This window comes from Stylophora pistillata, chromosome 10 (assembly GCF_964205215.1).
Source record: "Stylophora pistillata chromosome 10, jaStyPist1.2, whole genome shotgun sequence".
Taxonomy (NCBI): Eukaryota; Metazoa; Cnidaria; class Anthozoa; order Scleractinia; family Pocilloporidae; genus Stylophora; species Stylophora pistillata.
In genome coordinates, this window is record NC_142528.1 from 21,831,128 (window position 1) to 21,854,593 (window position 23,466).

A 23,466-nucleotide genomic window follows, 5' to 3' on the forward strand; every position below is an offset into this window, starting at 1 on the left:
AAACCCGCCCTTTCCATCCAATATTTCTTGGTCTTTGGTTTTGTTTTCCCCAATGAAAGCAGCATCGGTTCCCAATGATCAAAAACAATCGACAAAAGAGGTGAAATGAAAATGACCAAGGCACTAGAAGAGAATCCGTGGCCATTCGAGCTCAAGAATTTGAACACTCTAGTCAGCAGTTGAAAGATTTTAATCTTAAAAGCTCTTTCCAAACCCCTTTGGTAACTGTCCGAAAACATCTCTCCTTCCGATGTTCTCGATAATAAGTCTTTGTTCAGATTTTAATTAGCTAACCAGAAACACAGCTAAGCTTTCTCTAAGCGCTTGCTGGAAGTCGTCCACGAACTTAACGTTCTCTGCAACCTTGGCCGTATTGTGAAAGACTTTACTGGAATTAATAGTACTTACTTCATTATGTAACAACTGGAACAACTTAGATAAGGACATTAAAAACAGCAAATCATTGTCCCTTTTTAAGACAAAGCTTGAAAGTTTGTAACTAATGCTCTATCTCATTGTCGAGTTATTTTAAAATTAATTTAATATTGTAATATCAATTTTTTTTTCTAGGTAATTTTATTTTATAATTTGCAGGGCCTCACTGAAAACCGCCAAGGATTTCCGTTCTAATCGAGAGGATAAACTGCGACACCACCTAATATCTCAAGGTTTCTACTTCTCAAATGTTATCAAGTATTCATTGTTATCTGTTAATTCTATTTGGTCAGTGGCCCAGTCTCACCTACCGAAGAACATTTACAACTTTACCATCCGCTACATCAACAACTCTCTTCCTACACGTAAGAATTTGGTAAGATGGGGATTATCACAAAGTCCTGATATGTTCCTTTTGCCTTAATCCTGAGTCACTCCTTCATGTTGTCGCTGGCACAGGACGAATGTTCTTATTTCAGTGCCTTTAGGCAAAATCTAAAGCAGTCTTAAAGGTTGAGTAAAGCTTTAATCGTCTTTAATTGTCAAATGAAATATCCGAAAGCTAACTCTAACCTTTAATGAATCTTTAATTGAACATAAGTTTAACTTTAGTAGCGCAAATCTTTCAGTATCCTTTAAGTGGTTTCTTTTTTGGCACAAAAGAGGGTGTTTCATTAAAATACATTTAAGTTGACTTTAAGGTGAGATTTAAATGAGTATAGCTGTTCTGACATCTTTAATTCATGCATTAAAGATAGTCTCATTGTAATCTGAACTGTCAACAGAAAATTCATCACAAATCAGCCAACACTTGCACTGATGAGCCAGAAGAGCAAATTTTGTTTTACGTGCAGCAACGTGAGCTCACAATTCTTTCTGGGGTCGAAACATCTTATTGAAAGCGACGGTTTCATTTTTGCATCTCCTTTAAAGAGCGCATGGAGTGCGATGACAAGTAAGGAAATGTTTTCTGCGCGCGCTTTAATGGCTTCGAATCACGTTCAACTTTCGAAAGGCATAAGCGGAAAGGTAACGGAAAGAAATTAACAGATACTTTCGTGGCGACTTCAAATTCCCGTGATTTCACGAAATTTCAAGTTCATCTGACTATGAAGGTTAGTTAATTTGAATATAAAAAAAGTCATGTGTATGTATTTATACATACCTACATATATCTTTACGTCTTTAATTATTACATGAGAACATAACTGCTATTGAACGTTGCTTGAGACGATTAACATTGAAACTTCCTCGCACTCAGTCCCTGAAGATTTTTTGAGGTCGGAGTTGTCTACTGGCTGTGGGGGCATGGACGCCCCATTGAGAAAGTACCTTCGTAGACTATTGCGGCAAGTTTGTAATGTTTCTGGTTCATATTATTTGCCTTTGTTTTCTTTTGTCGTGTGGCTTATTTCTTTCTCCGTATTAAATGTAAGGCTTACAATCTTTCTCCTTTCTAGGAATATTGATTAAAAAGCCTGAGGTTTGAATCCTCACATGCGTCCACCCAGAAGTTTGTCTTTCTGCTCTGCTATAAGAACGTTTGGTAGCGATGTTAAATAAATTGAGGTTTGAATCATCACAAAGGTCCACACAAATTTCTTCCTCTGCCCAGCTGATAGAGCAGATGTTCCTTATGAATATTGACCCAGCTCTTACTTTTTTTTGTCTTCCAGCTGATAAGGTGATGCGCAATTTTTCTGAGATAATTGATTTTTGACTGATATGATATAAACAATTAGTTCTCGTGGCCCCTCTCAAGTTAAGCTACAGTCACCATTCCGTTCTGCAAATGCCATAATTTTTTAATGTTGTTCAGTTAAAAAGCAGATACTCTCCAACCTGGCTTTAGTCTTTTTGTATTCCTTTGACTTTGAATGTCAAGGGTGCCGGAGAAAAGTAAATCCCCGCTTGAACACAGACACAGTCCTCTGGTGGTTACAGCCGAGAACCGACTTGTCTAGCCTCCAGGTTTGAGACCTATTTAACGGCTCAGTGCTCGTATCAATCAATGAAAATAAAAAAATCATAAAACAAAAATAAAAACGATACGGATACATCATTGCCGAGGTACCAGAGGGTAAGAACAAAGTATGGGCAATCTGCACTGCACCTCTCCTCGAGACGCGAAAATAGACAAGCACTGAGAGGAGCGCACGAAACTCTCCTCACAGCTGGGATCACCTTCTCTAGGCTGACTGCAGGAGGTTCGAATCCTCGCAAGGGACACAGATTGCAATGGTTTTTCTTTCACTATCCTATAGATGATACCATTAGCTTTCTGTGATCCATCTTGTCTGCTGGGAATGAAATGTCTTCTTCTGAAACACTATCCTCAAGCTGAAAAAGAAGTGTGCTTGAACTAAATTTGCAATAGCTATAACCTGAAGCTAAACTCAAGTATTTGTTCCTGACAAAATTCCATGCAAGTGTGACGTAAATTTGACATTTGCTTTACATTTACCTTGCTCATTGAGCAAAGCTGTTCATTTGCTATAAATTTGCATTGGGATCTAACAAAAAAAGAAATAAAAACCCTTATTTAGTGGCCATTTGCCAGTTCCCTGAGGGTGGCCCATTTACTGGGTTCAACTGTATTCAGAATAAAATTTAATGTAAATGAAACTGGAATTAAATGTGATTGATCTATTTACCTTTGCTAGAAATCCGAGGGAAATAATAATTCAGGCCACAGGCCTGCCAATCATCCACTTAGAGGCTGATTACATGAGTCAGGCTGGCCTGCCCACATAATGCCATCCTAGCAAACAGTGAACTCGGCTCATGTAATCCACCCTTACTAAAACAACTAATCAGAAAAACAAAAGTGGCAGGCCTCTGCCTACCACAGACATAACATTTTATTTTCATAAACACTGCGAACATATATTGCACAAAACTAACAAATTATTTTTACTTCGGCCGAACAAATTGTCTACAATATAAATAATGTGTTCTATAGCTCATGTCTCCAAAAATCAAGTCACAATAAATCCTAAGAAACTGTCATTTACAATTAAACTGAATAAATAGCTTTATTAATCAAAAGCATTGGTATGCAATTAAAGAATGGGTAAAAGAAAGACTTCTGTCACTTGAAAGCACTGATTTACAAGATGTGCCACTTTTTCACCTGCCAACTTACAAAATGCCATTGAGAAAGCTTTCTACACCCATGTTACTGTCACAATAAATGGGAATTTCAGAGAAATAATTCAAACAATAAAAATGAATACGTAATAGTTTGTGTTTCCAGCACTCTATAAAGGCAACAAAAAATAACTGTCTGTATCAAGCATTACTATAATGAGGTTAGCACTTTTGGTTATTCTCTGTAGTTGGTCTTTTTCTTTCTTTTTTTTTTTTTTTTGTATATGTATTGTGAAATTTTTATTTTCATGGATCAGTGTAAATTTTGTTTCATATATACAAACAATGTTATTTGTGGAAATCTCCCTATGAAGCTGACAGACAGTATTGATTTTACAGAAATACATATTAATCTGTTGACTTCGTCCAAAGCTTCAATTCATACAGGGTGACAATTTTACATACACATTGGCAGTACAACAAAAGCACTGACTGACAAGATGTGCCATCTCATCATCTGCCAACCTATGATGTGCCATCGAGAAAGCTTTCAGTGCCCTTGTGGGAAAAAGTCTTGGCAGGAAAAGAGCAGATTCCTCACTCCCTGAAAAAAAAAAATACAGAACCTAAGAAACAGTGAACAGCTTCAAATATTTAAGCTAATAGCGCTATCTACTGCGAGGATCGTGCATCAAACGTATCTAATACCGCAGTTCAAAATATATAAACTTCATATATTTCATTGTATCTGATTTATCACTTTCACGGGTTTATTACGAATCGACTTAACGGCCTGCTCCCAGTTGGCTTGTTAGCTCAATTGGTAGAGCGCTGCACTAGTATCGCAGAGGTCAGTGGTTCGAGTCCCGTACAGGCCTCATTTTTTCAGGTGTGATTTTCGCTATTGCTTAAATTAGCGCTATCTACGGCGAGGATCGTGCATCATACGTAAATTTCCTTTGTTACAAGATATCCTTGACCTACACACGGCTAGATTTTCAGATATATTTTTAACTAACCCTTTTGAAACTTTGGTATCGGTATGAAGCTGTTTACTTGAACAAGTAAAGTTCGAACGTGTAGTTCGTGTTTTCCCGCCTTTCTGTTTCCTTGCTTCCAATTACACTCGAGTCTTCATTTGTACTGGCCAGCGTTAGCTAGGCACAGTACGATAAACATCACAACGAGGCAATATGTCAACAGGAGGTCGTTGTTTGGTTTTAGAAATATTAATTCGCGCGCTTTTTTGAACCTCAATATTCCGTTTGACTACTTTGTTAACAAAGCATCACAAAGCATCCGAGAGAAGCACTTGTAGTGTGGTTATTTTGCCGTTAATTCTTAGTTAAAGCAAGTAAGAAAAGAATATGACGGAAAGACGATTGCACGATCAAAACCATGATGTGGTTCCAGCGGCGAAAAAAGGAATAAAGTGTCCGACGATTGCATTGTGCTGCTGGAGGAGTTGATCCGGAGCAATCACGTTCTGGCGAGCGAAAATGTAAAGCTTCGGCAGCAGCAAGAGCGCAGCAGCAAAGAAAACTCTGAAGCGCTTCAGCGGATCGAGGGCCGTCTTCAAACTGTTGATAATGCAGCCAACGTCCGTCGGCGCCAAAACAGAAGACAAAGGCGAACGACGGTAGTAGTTCCACCGGCTTGTCGAGTGAGTAAAAAAACATAACTGATAAGCATGAATAATGTGATATGTGTTCATAATTTGCTTGAATCAGTTCTGTTTCGTGGAAGATTATCTTTTATGTTGAGTACATGTTTGGCGCGCGAATTATATGCATAATTAACTTAATTATTTCGGCGGTAATCATTTGACATGATTAGATGTGGTTACAATTACTTGATAATCCTTTACCATAAACAGGTCTACCATAAAAGTTTTTTTCCTCCCTTTTGTTTCAACGAGAATTATCTAGTATGAAAATTCATTTAATCATGTTTTCTCTTGGACCCTTTTGACCTTGCCTGTTTTATTCACATAGATGGGTAAGGTTAATTTTTAATTGTGCTTGTGTCGATTGCTCTACATCATCTAGCCTTCAAACAACCAGGGTTTTTAAAAAGCGTGAAAGTAGAAATAGGACAAACGTGACAAACCGATTGTTGAATTTTTTTTCATTCTTTTAGAGAACTGTGAGGAGAATGTACAAACTCCTTTTGAAAAAAGATGACTTTAGTGGTTTCTATCTTGACGAAGAGTGAGTAATATCTTTTTAGATTCAGAGATATTTTGCTTTATCTTGATTGAGCGAGGAAATCCGAGTCTAAGCTGCTGCTTGAAATATTGAGATGTTATGTGAACACCTTATGGTGGTTACAGTCGAACCTCGATTATCCGGACTTTTCGATTATCCGGACTTTTTCTCTGGTCCCGTTTTTTTCATGATTATTAATGAGCTTTGATCTTCCAAACTTTATGAGGTAAAAAAATTCAGAGATTATGTCTAAATTCACGAAAAGTGCGTTTAAAACATTGCCTCCTCCGCTTTCAAAAGATCGAGCACTCGGAGAGTCATCGAAGCAGATTTTTATCTCCATCTCTTTTGTTTACATTATTGTCTAATTAATATTCATATTTTCGATTATCCTGACTGATTACCTAAGTCCCAACAGGTCCGGATAATCGAGGTTTGACTGTACTTTTGTCTTAGTGTTAATGTTGTTACTACAGAATACCAGGCTTAATTGTATTTGTTTTTGTCTTAAAATAAATTCTGACAGCAACAAGATCCTTTTTGAGCGGACAATAGAGCAGGCAATACATCAACAAGGAGGACTTGAAAAGTGTCCTTGGACAAAAGAAGTCATAGAAGGTAGCTACCAATAATCATAGCACATGCATTTCACTTTTACTGGGGTGTCATTACATTTTGTGGGTGAGCATAAGGATTTTGCACTCAAGCATATTGATGCATATCTCCTTTATAACAACTTGAGTTTTATTGAAGGCGTTGGCTTGAAAACATCCTGGCAAAATTGTGCTCAAAGTTGGTCAATTTGTCTATTGCCCAGCCCTTAATGATACCCCTGCTTTTAGTCTCTACCATCAATTCGTGTCTTTTACCACTTTCCCCTCAACATAAATGTCATCATAAAACTAGCATTCAGTAACACAGTTAGATACCCTGAAACCTCTAATGAGCACCTTCATTACATGGTCAAATTTAGGATGGGGGGGGGTGCATTTTATAGTTTTTCCTAACTTACATATTAACTTTCCCAAATGTTACAGAAATTTAAATATGTTGCAAACTGAAATTTTCGGGTTTATTTCTTGTCTCTAGATCTGAAACACTTCAGTGTAGATCCTCAAAAAAGCATACTTTACACCTTAGCAATGAATCACTAAGGACATACTAACTTGGCAGATATTCTAAGGTGGCCTGCCATAAATTATTATAAATTTGAACATTGTCATTAATTTATGTGGGAATCTTTTTACAATCAGCTTCTCATGGCATTTTCATAATCATTTCTTTAAACAGCTGCTTTACAAATATATTTCAAATATGTGTGAAAACACAGAAACTGAAGAGTGGTAACCACTATGAGGCTCATAAACGAAAAACCTGGAAGAGTGGTCGCCAAAGAGAGGTATTGATTGGCTAGGATACTATTTTGAACATTTTACTTTTCATATACCCTGCTGTTCACAAATGATGGGGTCCGACAGATGTTCAATGTTACCAGACTGAGTACACCCTCAAGTACACTTGATCAGTGGGAGGGAAGCTATTTCCCATTGAATGTCTTTATTTTGGCACTTCAAAATTGGATGGCTTTGAATATAGACACATCTAAGGGACTATGTTCTTATTAGAGAAATTGTTAAATAAGTGAGGTATTCTGGTCTGTATCTAGAGCCTCCCAAGAAAATCTTTGTAAAATAAATTTGAAAAATATTAAAATGTGATGTGAAATAAATGATAGTTTGTATGCACCATTTGATGGAAAAAAAAAGGACAAAGAGACCCTATATTATAACATGCTTAAGAATTCCATTCTTACAATGGGTACACACATATATATATATATCAAGGGAAATTAGTGATTTGGATCATATTTTTCATTTGAAGTCCTATAACACCCTTCTCATGCCTGTTTAATTTTTTTAATTTTTTTTAGAAGTTAATGAGACAAACTACAGCCCTGGAGCTGGTCAACTGGGCCAACCAGCATGAAAAGGGGAGAGCAGCAGAGGTTCTTGTCATGGAGGCAATGAGCAGTGAGGAAAGCTGCTACGAGGATGACGATGGAAATACCTCAAAAGTAACAAAATACTCTGTGCATCACCTTCAGTGGGAAAGTAGGAGAATGAAAAAAATTGAAAAGAAACTTGACAAGGCTTATAAGAAAAAGCTCACTTCAAGAGCTAAAGAGAGAATCCGTCCAGGGTTTATGGGCAACCTTTTCTGAGATGCCCACCTACTGAAAATTTTCCAGAGTGGGCAATAATACAGTGAGGAAATTGTTTTACTAATCAATGAAATCGAAAATGTACAAAATATCAAGCCAAGTCTAGAATGAGGTTATTTTGCATGCCTGCATGAGGCTTCTTTTTCATTGAATAATTATGGTCTCATCTAAAGTAAGTGATCCTGAATTCTTCAATGTTAATAAATTTCCTCCACATGAGATACTTTTTTCTATATAGATGTACACATCATTTTTGTATATCAAAGTTTCAGCTGCATTTTAGAGTAAGAGAACTGTTTTCTATTACTTGTTTACTAAAAGAAATTAAGGTATATGATCATATTTAATAATTATTACAGTTGTAATAATGTAGCAAATAACTGAGAGTTATTGCAAATTTAAGTCGATTAAGAAAATTTTTCTGAATTTTAGATTGATAGGTTGAACTTATATTTTTTATTGTTAGACAAGTATCATTTCAAATCACATTTCTTAGTAGCTGGATTTGAGAGTACAATTTGTGAATCAATAGCTTTTTGTGTAGTTTGTTACTACAGCTAGTTATATAATTTGTGTATTTGTCATACTTTTATAGTGGTAAATATTCTATTACCTGCTTGACGAAGATTATATTATACATTGACAAAAGTGAAACAATTTTAATAAAGTATGTCAATCAGTAATTCAAACATTTGGACATCTCTTTTTTTAATTATGTATGGGGCTCGACTGGGATATCCTCAGCTTCATTGTAGGTTTATGTTATCTCAGGGGAACAAATGAGTTTTGAACGAAACTATTTCATCACTGCAATTTCAAACACTTTGTTATTACTTGAATGTGTGATGCTTCTTTTTCTATCAATTGTAAGGTTGCCCAAAATATCATAAGTTATTGGGATCTAAATGAGGGTGTGATTAAGCAAATCAAAAGTCAGTTGAAAGTGAAACCTGCAGCCTTTAGAGGCGCTTAAAGGTCACTTAATGATGAATGTTAACAAAACTTGAAATTTAAGAGAATCAGAAAGTACAACTAAAGATGAATTACAACAAAACCTGTAACTTTAAGCAGTACTTAAAGGGAAACAAAAGATTGAAGAAACCTTTAAGATACATTTACAAGTGGAAGTTTTGGTTGACTAAAGTTGACTTTACAAGAATTAAGAGGATTCCTAAATTCAATTAAATGGTTATTTAGGTTTGCTTTCATGTGATCTTAAAGTGTTCATGAAATGGTTATTTAGGTTTGCTTTCATGTGACCTTAAAGTGTTAACTAAATGGTTCATAAGGACACTTTAATTGACTTCGGAAAGTTCAATTAAAGATACATTTCAGAACTTTCGTATGTCACCTAAAGATGACTTAAATACTTCTAATGTTAACCTTTAAGTTACCTTTAAGGAAACTTAATTTAGTTATTTCATCCTGTGTGGTTGTCAACAATGCCTTGATCGCTTTACCTGGAGACACGACTCAATCCTTAACTTCATTGCCAAGTCCCTTCAACCTGTAATTAATGTTAGCTCCTCAATCTATGCAGATGTTACCGGTTTTCTAAATCCCTCAATAACAACTGGTGAAAATTATCGCCCAGATCTTCTTTTCCTAACCCAGTCTAAGTGCCTATATGTTCTAGATTTAACAGTTGGTTTCGAATCTAACTTGTACAACAATGCAGTACGTAAAAAAGAAAAATATCGGAACTTGATTAACGAAATGAGTAGAACTTTCAGATGTGTGAAGTTTGTAAATCTCTCCATGAGCTCCCTTGGCGTTTTCTCAGATGAATGCTCTATGTTCTTAGGCATGATGAATGACATAGGCATTGCCCAAAAGCAGCAACTTTACATAATCAAGAAAATGATAAATATAGCTATTAGAGCAACATATTACGTCTTTTGTTGTAGAAATGGGGATTGGGACAACCCAGATTTGATGCAATTTTGATTTTTGTGTGTGTGTTGAATAAGCCAATCTCAAGCAGCATTTGTAAATTGCCTATACGTAGTGAGATTTACAATTGTGCATTTAAAAACACAAATAAAGTTTCCATTATAATTATTATAGAGTATAGTGTGTACCGATGTCGAGGTCGAGCCAGTTCTCCAAGACGTCACTGAAGAACAACTCAGCAGAGGGTCTAATAGAGCACAAGACGCAAGATTGGACGTTCGGGCGCGTGGCTTCTGGGATCCCCAGAGCTCGGCATTCTTCGATGTGAGGGTTTGCCACCCTAATGCCGAGTCTTACAAGGACCAGGAACCACAGCAGATTTATCGCATCCATGAAAACAACAAGAGGCGGCTGTACTCAAGGAGAGTGTTGGATGTTGAGCATGGCTCGTTCACGCCGCTTGTATTTACAACTACGGAAGGGATGGGGATGGAATGCATAAGATACCACAGCCGGTTGGCCAAGCTGATAGCCGCCAAGAAAGGGGAACGATACTCGCAAAAAATTTCCCGGATCCGAGCAAAGACATCCTTTACCCTCCTTCGGTTGGCCTTAGTTTGCCATCGAGGATCGCGGGTGAAGCGCCGCGCTGCGTATGACTTTAATTGCAATTGTGACTTTGAAATCGCAGCTGCCAAGGGAGCCATTGACATTGTTTAATGCTTTTTAGCAACCTTGCATATAGGGTTCTAGATTTGCCATTCACTTTTCTCTTTTCTGTATAGTTTTAGATATGCTTTTACTTATCAGATTATTAGACTTTGAATCTGTTCAGATTTGACTCTGTTATTCATAGTTTTCCAGACGCGTTGACATTAAAACAAAAAGGAGTAGATGTGAGCCGAAAGTGAGTTATTTTGGATCGTTTTTTACGCTGTTAATATTTTGTAGTGTAGAGAATTTTACGGAAATTATTGCTAAATAAGATTATTATTAGAAAAAATTATTATTTTTTTTATTATTATTATGTCTGTAATCTCCAAGTTAATAATTTTTATTTGTGAGACTGGTTCCAGGCTCCAATGAAATCGGTACTTAACACGGGTAAGCTCGGCTTAGACAGGCTTGGACGCGTGTTATGAAATATTACGTCATATGTAGAAATAAATCATGCATGTTACATTTGTTTTTCAGTTGCGCATATGATATGAGAGATAGTAAGTGATCGATCCAGGTTTCTTCTTAGGCAGTGTACTGATGGCTTTTTCCTTTACTGGGGAGGAGAATTCCTCTTTAATGCCCCTATATGCTCCATTTGGACATATTCCAAATGAACTCGACTCAACATCTCGCTCCGAACTCGTGGAAGAGTTGAAAGGCTATGATGAAGATTTTGATCCGCCATTAGAAAAAAAGCACAAGTGTTCCATTTGTCATCTAGGGCTTCGAGAACCAGTCCAGACGGAGTGTGGTCACAGATTTTGTAGGAAATGTCTCGAACGCCGTATGAGGTAATACACCGGGAACTGTTTACAAAACATTTACGCAGTACATTTATTTATCTAGAGGTACAGCAAGACGGTATGACTCAAATCAAAACCTTCATAAAGTTCAACGTCTTTACCTCAAACCCTGAACGTTGTGATTTTAGTCGATGATCGATGCGTTTTATGAATCGAGTTTAATTTGACTTGTTGAGAAGACTATTAGGAACGTAAAGAACTCGATCGTTTGGCCAAGCATTAGAGCAAAGCTTCAGTCGAACTTTTGTGCGAACAACAACCGAAGAAACCTTTTTCGGAGATACTTGCCTAGTTACAAATGGTTTTAATTGAAAAGAGGAGTCATTGGCCACTGCATCTATCCATTCAACTGCGATAGCGACGATTAAGAGAAAATGTAAAGGAATCTCGCCGAGAGCGAAAAAAGCAAGCAGTGAAGTCTGGTTAGACCCCGAACGTGCATGGGTTACGAGCACGCGAAATTATGCCAATTTCTTTCATTTGCAGCTTCTGCTTTAGTGATACAGAGAGTTTGACAGTCGTTTCCAACTGTTCTAAACTTCAGTTATCAGATGCATAAATAGTGTCGCTTGGAACTTTGACTATTCTGTACTAACACTAAGTCATAGTTTATAGCAGTTCGCGTTATTCATAAAGAATATCCCCTCAACTAAGACAGCATGCTTCTTTCAAGCCGAGTTGTGTAATTTAGATTCAGCTGCACCCAAATATTTGCAGATCGTGGTATAATTATAATTTTTGGTTAATTGAAAGGAAAATAAAACGTCATTGAAAGTATGCAGTTTTAAAAGTTTACATATTGTTTTATCCTAAATATTCATTTCAAATCATAAGATATAAGTAAGTAAGTAAGTAATTTTATTTTAACCACATATCGCATATGAGCTTATAGCTCGTTTTAAATGCAAATGTGGAAACCCACCCATCCCACCCCAGGGGAGGACATCCATCACACAGTAATCTCGTGCGTGGGAAATTAACGTCTCCTGCCCCTAACCCTGCAGGAGACGGGACCTCCATTTATTCGTCCCTATCCGAGAAGACTAGAATATCTAACCATTTCTAGATGTTAAAGAAAGGAAGCATATTCTTCTCAGTTAATTTTAAGACCCTGAGTGTTGGTCCGGCCGGTATTGAACTCTCGACCTCCCGCACAGCAGTCCGGCGCTCTCCCAATTGAGCTAACCAGGCGGCGGTTATGTTTGATTAATACATATTTGTAATACCCTATCCTCCTCTAATTTTTCCAGAGGTAATGCTGGTGCTCCACTTTGCCCTGAGGATAAAGAACCTCTTTCACAGTCAGATCAGGTATTTTAAGTTACAATTATAACTAAAATTGAAAAAAGCAAATACTCAAAAGCAGGTGTAAAATATCTGAAGAAAGTGTGCATAATCTGTAATTTACCTCAACTCTTACCTGAATCATTCAGGTGACTGGAGGTGACTAGATTTCATAAAATTATCAATATTACAAAGTTTATTTCTAAACAAAGGAGGGCTGATTAACTATTAATATTGTTAAGTGTGAGAATGTGAATATTGGTACTAGCTTGAGTTGACTCAGTTTATTTTTTATTATTAATCTTCAGATCTATCCAGACACTTTTGCAAAACAGGAAATACTGAAGTTGGAAGTTTTTTGCAAAGCAAAAGGTGTTGGATGTCCTTGGAAAGGTCCCCTTTCATTGTTAGAGGTATAAAATTAGCCCTGATGCCCATAAGATTATTTTAACATAAGAAACTGTATGTCTAACTAATAGCACAGGTGACATTCCTCTGGATGTCATTCAGGTCTTGGAAGAGTATGAATCAGCAAGGCATGAGTTAATTTTATATCCACACATTAATTATCACTGCACAATCTCATGGGATAAATCACATTCCAGGTGACACAATCCAATCAGCCAATTAGATCTCTGTTTCACTCATTCAGTTGAGACAAGTGACTGAAAAGCAGCTGCTATCACTTATAAGAATTATCAGTATGAATTTTATATCAGCTTAACAGGGGTCGACACTAATTTTTCAACTTACTAGCCAAGTGGCAATTGACACCTTAGAGGTAACAACAGTTTCAGTTTGTTTACTAGCCAAACTGGCCAATAAAAATCGCAAAACACAAGCCAAATCTGAATTTCTATGAGTCTGTGGCTATAGTTGGCTACTGTTAGTATCGAGCCCTGCTTAATACCAGCCACACAGAGCATACAAGAACAGAAGCATGCAGTCTAAATTATAAAGACAGGTATTGTATTTAACAGTCATTCTGAGAGTAAGTCCGCATACAACAAGGGTATTATATTCCATAACGGTATGTAACTACTGGAAAGGTATTTTATTTCATGTGATGTTTTGATTTCCTTCATGATAGGATCATTCCCATAAATGTCTCTTTTTTCGTGTTGAATGTGAGCATAACTGTGGTGTGCAGCCTGAAAGAAAAAATCTCCAATATCACATGGAAAATGAATGTTTGCTGAGGAAGATTTCATGTGAGCACTGTGGGGATGCAGTTTCATGGTGTGAAGTGGAGGTGAGCCTCTTAGTTACTGTTAATTTTTACATAGAATTGCATATCTTTTGCATTATTGTAATGTATTATATATATGCATGCCGCAATTTTTTTCTTTTCTGCTTTAGTTTGTTACTCATTAGAACTCACTATGTGTTAGTGAGTCTATTTTGAATTTTTCCTAACATGTCAATTTACAACAAATCTCAAAGGTTAATTGACAAAGCTATATATCTAAGGACTCAGTAGTGACATATCAGAGTGAATTAATTATGACAACTTTCTCCTTATATGCTAATGTTACTTTAGACCTCTGGAGACTTCTTTCTTGTGGAATTGTTCACCTTTAAATTGAAGTTTTTTGTTTGGTCACTTCAACTTAAATTTCTAAAAAATTAAGGTAATGAATTTATCTTTAGATAATGCATGCGAGACATTGTGAAAAAGGCATTTTTATAGAAAGGTTAATTATATCCCAGCAGGACGTGAACACTGTGAGTGACAAAGGGTTCATGGTTTTCCAAATCTTTTTAGATTGGAAAAGAAAATGTTTTCCCTTCATGCCTGCAGGTGTTGATTGATACCCAATTTATCTGTTGCAATGGCATTCAGTGCTCATTTTAATGTTTTAATTAACAGATTTCTTTGTCGTATAAAAGGGAATAAAATATCTTGTAGTTTTATAGAATTCTGCATTATTTTAATAATCTTTTTATTGCAATAAAGGTAGTGGTGGTTTCATGTGTTACGAGGATCAAATTATTTTTACTGAATCTGTCACGCAATCCCAGACTTTTCTAGAATTATCTATAGTCTGTAATATTCCAGAAACTTCTTTCATGTGACTCAGCAGTTTCCAAAAATAGTACAACTTGTAATACGCTATAAATAGTAACAGAACATTCTAGATAACTAAAGTAAATGTATAAAAGCTGGCTTGTGAGAAGTACAAAAAAGATTTGCCCAAGGGCTTACCCTCATGGCTTGCTGACTGAACTTGTGGAAGCTATAATATGACGAGGCTATGACCTTTTGACCTTGCAATATCCGGAGAGAAGAAAGAGATGAAAAAGACGATAGTCGAGAGAGGAAGAAGATAGAGAATACAGAGTTTACTTTGGAGTCCTCCGGAAGAGTTTGTGTACAAGGAAAGAATGCGATAAATCAAGAAAGCCAAGCGCTGTGGTCTTCAGTCGGCGGATGTTGGAATTGGAAGTTGATCAAGACAACGAACACTTACATGGCATGAAGATTGTAAGCCTGCTTTATGAACTGCTTAACTTAATCTTTAACCTAAGTAAATTAGACAATGTAAAACTAATTAAATAATAGTTGAAATGGGTAACTGCTTGTTGTTACATTTTTGTTGCGTGCCGTATATCGTACTCGGGAGTCTATTTTCATATATGCTTTGTTAGCTGACATTTGTTAGTCATTCGTGCACGTAACACATGTTTGATAAACTTTCTTTTACTTTTCCTTTCAGAAACATTTTGGAAGCTGCCTAAAGTATCCTGAGCAATGCAATGAATGTAAACAAGAGGGTATACAGAGAGGCAAGGTAAATAAAGACACAGCCTGCTTGCAGGTGGTAGTTTGTGTCTTCCAGCATGAGACTATACTCAACACAGCAAATATTTGGTCACCATACTGTGTGGGTGGAAGAATTGGGACACGTAACAGAGGGGGAGGGAGTAAAGGCAAAACCAGGGTTTCTCCCCTTCCCTCTCCCTCTCACTTTGTCACTTGTCTCAAATCTTCCACCCATCCAATATAGTGACTGAATATTCATTGTGCTAGATCTTGCTCCTGAAGACACAAACTTTAGCCTGCAAGCAGGCTAATAAAGACATATCTATAATAAAGTAATAAATTAAGTTCAGTAATACAGACACTTTGAACAGCTGATCAAAATTGATCATCTTCATTTTAAGTGCCAGATGCAGTGGCCTAGCTGTTGTTTACAGGGCTGGTCCCCTACATTCCCTTTTCAAAGCTCAGTCACATAAAAATATTTGGCCCTTATGCACATTGCTAACAATACCTAAAACTCTTTCATGTTTAGGTGAAATCTGAGACAACCATGTTGAATGAATATTTTTACTTTTTCTAGTCTTGACAAGTCTTATGCAAAGAAAGATGATGCAATGTCTTATTTTATTTGTTTGAGAACTATAAATGGTTTGTTTTATGACTTATATCAGTAGATATCAAGTCCGTCTCAGTGTCGAATCCCTGGTCAAAACCTATAACCACAGCTGTTCAAGAACAATACGTACATTACCAAACAATAAAATAGCCAGAAATTCATCACACACAAAAAAAAATGGTTCAAGAGCTATGTTTAATTCAGCTAATAATTCACAGCTCGCAATCAAATAAGAAAAATCGCTCCTATGGACATTACCTTCAATCACACTTCACATTTCACTCAAAAAGCATAGGGGACCCTCTATTTAGTGGGCCATTGACAAAGTGTAGCTGTAAGTGCTGAGGGAGGCATGTCCTTGGCCAAGACACTTATTGTCACTGTACCAATGCTTGCACACTGCACAACTTTGTCTACTTTAAATTTTTGACTTTTCATCTTCTTTTTTATCACAATTAATAATTATAGTGATAGTTGCAGGAATAATATAAGACAGTTGGTGTAGTTAATAGTGTCACTGTGTTGTTATTTGAAAGGGAGCAAATGAAGGATTGATTTAAACAGCCATGATAGTTTTTGAGGAAAAAAATATTTATTCTAATTTGTAACTTTTTTTGTTCTCATTTGTTTATTCATTTATTAATTTTCAAAATTAGATGAAATTCCACTTACAACACCATTGCCCAAATGTAAAGATTAAGTGCCCATTCAATCATGTGGGATTATGTGAATTTGAGGTGAGGATCGAAACATAATATGCTACATGCAGTTACAAATTTTAAATATGCCCATGAAGAAGGGTGTGAATAATTATAGGCCAACAGATCAGTGGATTCTGATGTTATTTTTTCCCCAATTTCGGATTCAGAGTGAAATTTCATCAGTTGAGCAGATCTCACAGTAAATTGCAGTCACCTGTAGGTGAAGTTTATAATCTTTTGAATATCAATTTAATTATATACTTTAGCTAGATGTTAAAATATTTATGATCTTATATTTATTAAAATTACATTCGATTTGTCATGATAGCTTATTGATAGAAAATAGTCAAATCATTCCAAGACACTCATGAAAGAAATGTGTGGATAATTATCTTAAAAGTTTTTATTGATAAATTGTTTTGTTCCTAAGCAAGCTGTACCATTACCTCAGATGGCCTGCAATTTAAATTATTTTTGGTTCAATATCTAGATATAATAACAACTAACCTTTCCCAATTTTTTTTCCAGGGCTTTCAATCTGATGCAGGGGAACACCTTGTGGAAGAACATTTAAGTCAAATTATGGATTTGATGAAAATTTTTCTCATCTATCACGAGGAGGTCATGCAGAGAAATGATTTAAAGGAAACAGAGGTCAAATTAAAGGATGAAAATAACATTTCTTTTGAAAAACAGGCAAATTGGAATCAACGGCTGGAAAGTGAAGTGGGTGACATGCAAGAAACTCTTCATGAGCATTCCAATGAAATTGACCTGTTAAGGCATCAACTGAAGGAAACTCTTGACAGGGTACACGAACTGAAACTGGAGTAAGTGTTTGTTTTCTTTTCAAGGAAAGATTTCTTCAACTTCTGATATGAGTCTTTAGTTTGTAATTTTTAGAGAAAGAGGTTGTCGTTAATTGTTCTTGTCTCATTGTGCTAATTGTTGGAGATCCATGACTCTCAGGTTCTACATTGTATATTTCTTAATCTCAAAGTGAAGTAATCAGCCCCTTACAGACTGAATGTTTACATACAGCCTTTTTTACCAACTGAATTGATTTAAAAGCCAATGCAGTCATGTTAAACCAAAATTTAATTACTAGGTTTCTATAATTCCTGTTGTTTGTAGCTTGCTAATTGTTGGTAGACTTTTACGCTTGGTGACTGTTATTTAAAACACAAAATGCAGAGTTATTTAATGCTTAAACTTTGGTCATGTGGTTGCATGGGAATTTGCATAATAACAATAAAAAGCACTTAATGCAAGAACTTGATAACTACCATTCCTTTTAAAGTTCTATAGTCTTTGGAGGCATAATTACCTAGAAAAGTAAATTTAAAGCTATATGCCAAAAGTCTTCATTAATGTATTTTCCTGTATTCCTGAAATTATAGGGTGAAGTTGCTGCAGCAAGGGCAGCAACTTTGTAATGGACAGTATATCTGGAAGATAGAAAACATGGACAGGTGTTGCCAGGATGCTGTCAGTGGTGTAAGCCCAGTGATGTACAGTCCAGGTTTTTACACCAGTCCATGTGGGTACAAGATGTGCTTGCGAATTAATTTAAATGGTGTGAAGAGTGGAGTTGGTACACATGTGGCCCTTCATGTTCATATGATGAGAGGTGATCATGACAAGCACTTAGAATGGCCTTTTTCAAAAGGTTTCACCTTATCTATTGTGGATCAGTCTGAGGGATCTCTCCACTACCACATCACCAAAACTGTGGTAACCAAACCTGAACCGAGTGTCTTTCAAAGACCAGTACCTCCATGGGATGTTATAAGCTCTGAGTATTCTGGTTATGAAAATTTTGCACCAATTGACAAGATCCACATGCCACAGTATTGTAAGAACAATACTTTGTTGGTGAAATTTGAGCTAGTTGGCTGATTAATCCAGTGTTGTTATGAACGGCTTGGAATGTTCATGATACACTTCCTCTTATTTCAGAGAGACTAGAAAGAACTGAAAAAACTGAACCAGCTATGTATTTTTATATTTTCAGCCATATATTTTCTCAGTTTATAAATTTGTAACTATATATACTTGGTGCATTGTAATTATGTTCCGTGCTTATACCCATTATATTGCAAGTCAGACCAGAGAATTTGTTTTTCTTTTATTTTTCTTTTTTTAGCAAGAAAACATCTCCCTAGTAGAGAATTGTCCATGATGAAAAGGGAAACACAAGAGGCATTACGCCAGCTTTGCCATCTTGAGCTGAAAGTGCTTAAAGTTACCTGAAATGCAATTCAAACCTATGTTCTCTTTTTGTTTCTGGCCTGTATTTCATTTTCATGAAATGAATCCAACAAAGCATTAATGTAAATCTACATGCAAGTGCCATGCACAGACACATGCAGTTTTTCTTCCATTAAGTGTTATTTTAGGGTTTGCTTCATTTGTTTACTTTTTTTTTTTTTTGGTAGTATTGCTTTAATTTATTTTAACTAATTACAGGCACTTGTTTGAAAAACAGCCTCCAACCCTTCTTTTACTTGTTATTCATCTCTTCTAATTATGATTTTATTAGGGAGTCAGGAATAATAGAAACAGTGGGTCATTTCAGCTAAAAGGAATGAGTCTGACAAATTCATCTCTGAAGGTACAAGTAAAAGTACCAATAATCAAGGTCTGATATGCTTCTATTAAATAGCAGCATATTGTGTGTTATTATGGGTATATATATATATATAACTAACTGCAGACAGTGCTGCTTCAGCCTTCTGGGCCTCATCAGATATAGATATATAATTTATTAGACCTGTTTTAGACATGTGCTATATCTTATATATATATATATATATAATATATATATTTATGTATAGAAAGTTTAAAAATTGCGAGGATAGACAACTTCTGACGTAAAATAATATAAAAAATTTTAATAAAAAACGTTTTGGTCAGAGACCTTTTCCAGTTATTTACAACTTTTGAAATAAAAAAAGGGCATTAAATAGGATCAAAGTGCTTATGATTACGTAATTACAGATAACGACTAGTGAACTGGTGCTAATAAAAAGATAACAAAAAACCTAATTACAAAGAAAGCAATGGACAAAATACAAGAAACAAACCCTAAAAACTAAGAGATAAGAATACTAAATATGTTAATATGAGTAGCATAACCAATTGCAAAGAAGCAATGTGGCAAGCATTAAAAAAGGGAAGGCCCACTTTTAACTACAACTGTAAACCATAAAAAAATCCCAAAACAAGGCCTTTGGAGCCCAAAAGGGAGGGTTAGCAACAAAATCCCTGGAGGGGCCCTTAAATGATACTAATCATAATAAGATCCCTTGGCAGGGCCTCTGAGTCCAATCCACACCTAAAGGGACGACAAAATCCAAGAAAAGGGCCTTTGAACAATCAATTAGTAGCACCTAATATAAGATGAAAAATTAATTATAGCAAATTCTATTTTTCAAATGAAATTCCTTTCTTTCATTCAAACCATGGGGTGCCAAAGAGAACAACTGAGCACTCCAATAAGCCTCTTTTGTGATTAAAAGCCTATCGATCTCTATAGAGCCACAAGGGGCCTGTACCTGATCAATGCATTGGAATGAAAAATCGTCCAGGGTGTGTGGGGTTTTGTTAAAGTGTATCGCTACTTCACAAGTTGTTTTGTTTGTGAGCATGGCAGATTTGTGATTTCGAAATCTCACTTTAAAGTCGGTAGTAGTAGATCCCATGTATTGCAGGTGACATTTCTTACAGGAAGCCAAGCAAATCACATTTTTAGAGTCACAGGAAAGTCTAGAGTGAATGGTGTTATTTTTGCCCGTCTGAAAGCTGAGAAATGATTTAGATTCAACAAAGAAATTCTGACAGAGGTTGCATCTTTTCCTATCGCATTTAAAGCAGCCATTGTTATGAGGAATGGTTTGTCTCTTGCTAGCAGTTTTAAAACGAGATGGTGCTAACAATTCTTTGAGATTTTTCAATTGAAGAAAAGATGGTATGATAGAACTTCGAGGAAAAAGTTCTTTCAATTTGGGGTTAGATTGCAGAATAAACAAATGCTTTCTGATTATGTTGCCTACGTCGGGCAAGTTAGGATTAAGTGTAGTAACAAATGCAAATAGTTTCTTCGTTTCTTTTCCACGAGTCCTGGGTAAATTATTTCTAGGGATGGCGGAGGCTTTGGAGAATTGTTTAGAAACTAATTTAGAGGGGTAACCCTTGTTAACAAGGTACTCTTAGTATTCAGCTGTTCTCTCGGCAAAAAATACTTCTTCAGAGCAATTTCTTTTCAATCTTGTGGCTACTCCAAAAGGAATAGCCTTGAAAACGTGCTTAGGATGGCAGCTGGAAGGTAGAAGATATAAATGGCTATCTCTAGGTTTGGATTAGACGTCTGTCCTGTTAAATCCATCTATAAGATGTAAAGTGAGATCAAGTACGTGGAGCTCACGCTCAGAAAAAACTAGCTCAAACTTAATATTAGGATACAGAGAATTGATGAAATCAGTAAATTGATGTAGGGCAGGAAGGCCCCGCTGCCAGAGATCAAATACATCTCAATATCGCTACCATAAGGACGGCTTTATCGGACCAGAAAACTCAGCGTTGTGATCAATTTCGCCCATGGCTAGATCGGCATAGCTACAAGCATTCTTCGGACCCATAGCTGTGCCATGGATCTGAAGAAAGAAATTCTCTTTAAAAACAGAATGCTTGGTTTTTAAACAAATTTTTATGGCTTCTAAAATACAAGTCGTGGATGGAAATTTGTTTTCTCTAGTATTCAAAGCCTTCCTTACTGCAGTGAGGCCAAGTTTGTTATCAATGTTAGGGAACATTGAAACCACGGCCCACGAGACCAGTAAGGTGCCAGTTGGAAATGGACCGCTTGTGTTAAGATGTACTATTTTGTTAAGCAGGTCAGTGGTGACTCTTTAATAAACAATGGTAATTTTCGAGCAAGTGGTTGTACATAAAATTCAGTAAAGGCCGATAAGTTTTCAATTGCCGTGCCACAACAAGATGTAACAAGTCTGAGTGGGTTACTTGTTTTGTGTTTTTTGATGTTTCCAAATGCAACTCCTGGTCTCGCTTCTTTATTTAAAACCCATTTGGCTACTTCGGGAGAAATCTCACCTTTTCCTAGCCATTTGGAGCACCAACTCTCTACTACTAGAGTACTTCAAAGTACTATAACATCTAGTACCAAAGTGTGCTCTGAACGTGAGGATTTTAATTTTGCAGACAGTTGATTTGGAAGAGATTGAAAGATGGCACCTGTTCATGGTGCACATTTACAACTGTTTTTTACTGTACTGTAGCAAATGGAAACTTGCACAAACTTCAAAAGTAAGCATTTGTAACTGAATGTTCCAGTAAAAAGAAGAAAATTACAACCAAAATATGCAAGTCATCCTGTTCTTTCTTTTGTGGCAGCATTATAACTTTTTCTTTTCCATAAAACAGTGATGTCAAGTGTAAAATTTTCAGTGAAACTTAAAGATAATATAATTACCATTCAATAGTGTCATATTGTACTTGATGGCCATTACTTTTGTTACTGAGATGACAATGACTATCATTTGTTTTTCTTTACTTAATTTCAATGCTCAGAAGGATGTGTTTGCTTCCAGCCAAAAGTAAAATCAGCTTAGGAACAGTCTTGGGTGAATTATTTTCCAAGTAAGGTACTCAGTGGAGTTGAGTGAATCAGTAAGAACACTAGAAATGTGATATAGAGGAGATAAATGGAAGTCATTAAAAAAAAATTCAAAGCAGTAAACTGTGCCAAGACTTTTGTCACTCTTTCAAAGAAAAGTAACTTGAAATTAAAAACCCAAAAGTCTGAAATTATATTTTCCGGTAAATGTTTGGAAAGCTCAATGCAGCTCTCCACTGAAATACTCCAACAAATTATGTGTATAAGTTGATATTCAGAATTAAACTTCAATTTTCCACAATTGATACAGCGAGGAAATGGTTCTATTTTGAAGCGAACATACAGTTAAGAAAAATTCGATCAGCTGTGCATGTTTCTGTCACCAAATTTTTTTAAACTTTACTCAATACAATTGACGAGGAACTTACAATTACAACATGCAGTATGTTTGTTACTCACTAGTTTCTTTCTTTCAACCTCATGAATTAAATCAAACTTTTTTAATTTTGCAGAGTAAATTAGAACTATGAGGAACTAGAAGTTGAAATTCTGCTGACACGACATATAAAAAAAAACATTGTACTTCAATTTCAATTATCTGGTTCGAGCAATTTTTTTTGGTAATCTCACCTACTTGGGAACTTGAAAATAAATTATGCCCAGTTCAAATTAAGAGAGCCGCAGGCCGTGTCCACAACGATCACAATGTAAGGAGTTCTCCCAGGTTTTTCGCTTTCTACACAAAGAAGATGGACAAGATGATCTCCATCTCAACAACATTCTCGCCTCGATCAATATCGATATCCTTGTGGTTCAATTAAACTGATGTCTCTGATCAAACGACTATGGATCATTAGGACCGTCTTCATCGTCACTTTAACGACTAAGGGCCTGATTACATGAGCCGGGCTGGCCCGGTTAGCTGGGCTGATTTCTTTTGTTTTCACGCTTTGGCGAACACCAAAACAAAAGAAATCAGCCCGGCTAACCGGGCCAGCCCGGCTCATGTAATCAGGCCCTAAGAGGCCCTTTTCTGGCAAGATTTCCGTATAACCCCCATCCTCGGAGACCCAGGGGCTGAGTGGATTTCAAGATAG

General features: G+C 36.3%; 1 protein-coding gene, 2 long non-coding RNA genes and 2 pseudogenes across 4 annotated transcripts; 3 read left to right on the top strand and 2 right to left on the bottom strand.

Annotated features, from left to right (window-relative positions):
- The first annotated feature begins 254 nt into the window (after positions 1–254).
- Positions 255–2,983, top strand: LOC148722239 (uncharacterized). Its single transcript, XR_015992331.1, has 2 exons — positions 255–1,550; positions 1,896–2,983. It is a non-coding gene; the product is annotated as an uncharacterized LOC148722239 (long non-coding RNA).
- Positions 2,984–3,451: 468 nt separating this feature from the next.
- Positions 3,452–4,681, bottom strand: LOC148722240 (uncharacterized). The gene is made up of 2 exons (XR_015992329.1): positions 4,545–4,681; positions 3,452–4,129 (listed from the first exon to the last, which is right to left on the bottom strand). It is a non-coding gene; the product is annotated as an uncharacterized LOC148722240 (long non-coding RNA).
- A 196-nt stretch (positions 4,682–4,877) lies between these two features.
- On the top strand, positions 4,878–8,642 carry LOC148722241 (uncharacterized; annotated as a pseudogene). The gene is made up of 5 exons (XR_015992328.1): positions 4,878–5,188; positions 5,665–5,735; positions 6,217–6,350; positions 7,023–7,131; positions 7,663–8,642. The product of XR_015992328.1 is annotated as an uncharacterized LOC148722241 (transcript).
- Positions 8,643–10,501: 1,859 nt separating this feature from the next.
- Positions 10,502–19,651, top strand: LOC111329931 (TNF receptor-associated factor 6-B). The gene is made up of 8 exons (XM_088735488.1): positions 10,502–11,357; positions 12,620–12,680; positions 12,962–13,066; positions 13,744–13,905; positions 15,371–15,445; positions 16,690–16,770; positions 17,263–17,564; positions 18,135–19,651. Exons 1-8 carry the CDS (start codon positions 11,104–11,106, stop codon positions 18,631–18,633), a joined length of 1,539 nt encoding a protein of 512 aa, XP_088591614.1. The 5' UTR covers positions 10,502–11,103; the 3' UTR covers positions 18,634–19,651.
- Positions 18,756–21,892, bottom strand: LOC148722242 (uncharacterized; annotated as a pseudogene).
- Between the last annotated feature and the right edge of the window lie 1,574 nt (positions 21,893–23,466).

Coding starts and splice junctions, on each gene's coding strand:
- LOC111329931 (XM_088735488.1), top strand. CDS start 11,104: ATGGCTTTTTCCTTTACTGGGGAGGAGAATTCCTCTTTAATGCCCCTA. Junction 11,358..12,619: donor TGTCTCGAACGCCGTATGAG/GTAATACACCGG, acceptor TAATTTTTCCAG/AGGTAATGCTGGTGCTCCAC. Junction 13,906..15,370: donor TTTCATGGTGTGAAGTGGAG/GTGAGCCTCTTA, acceptor TTTTCCTTTCAG/AAACATTTTGGAAGCTGCCT.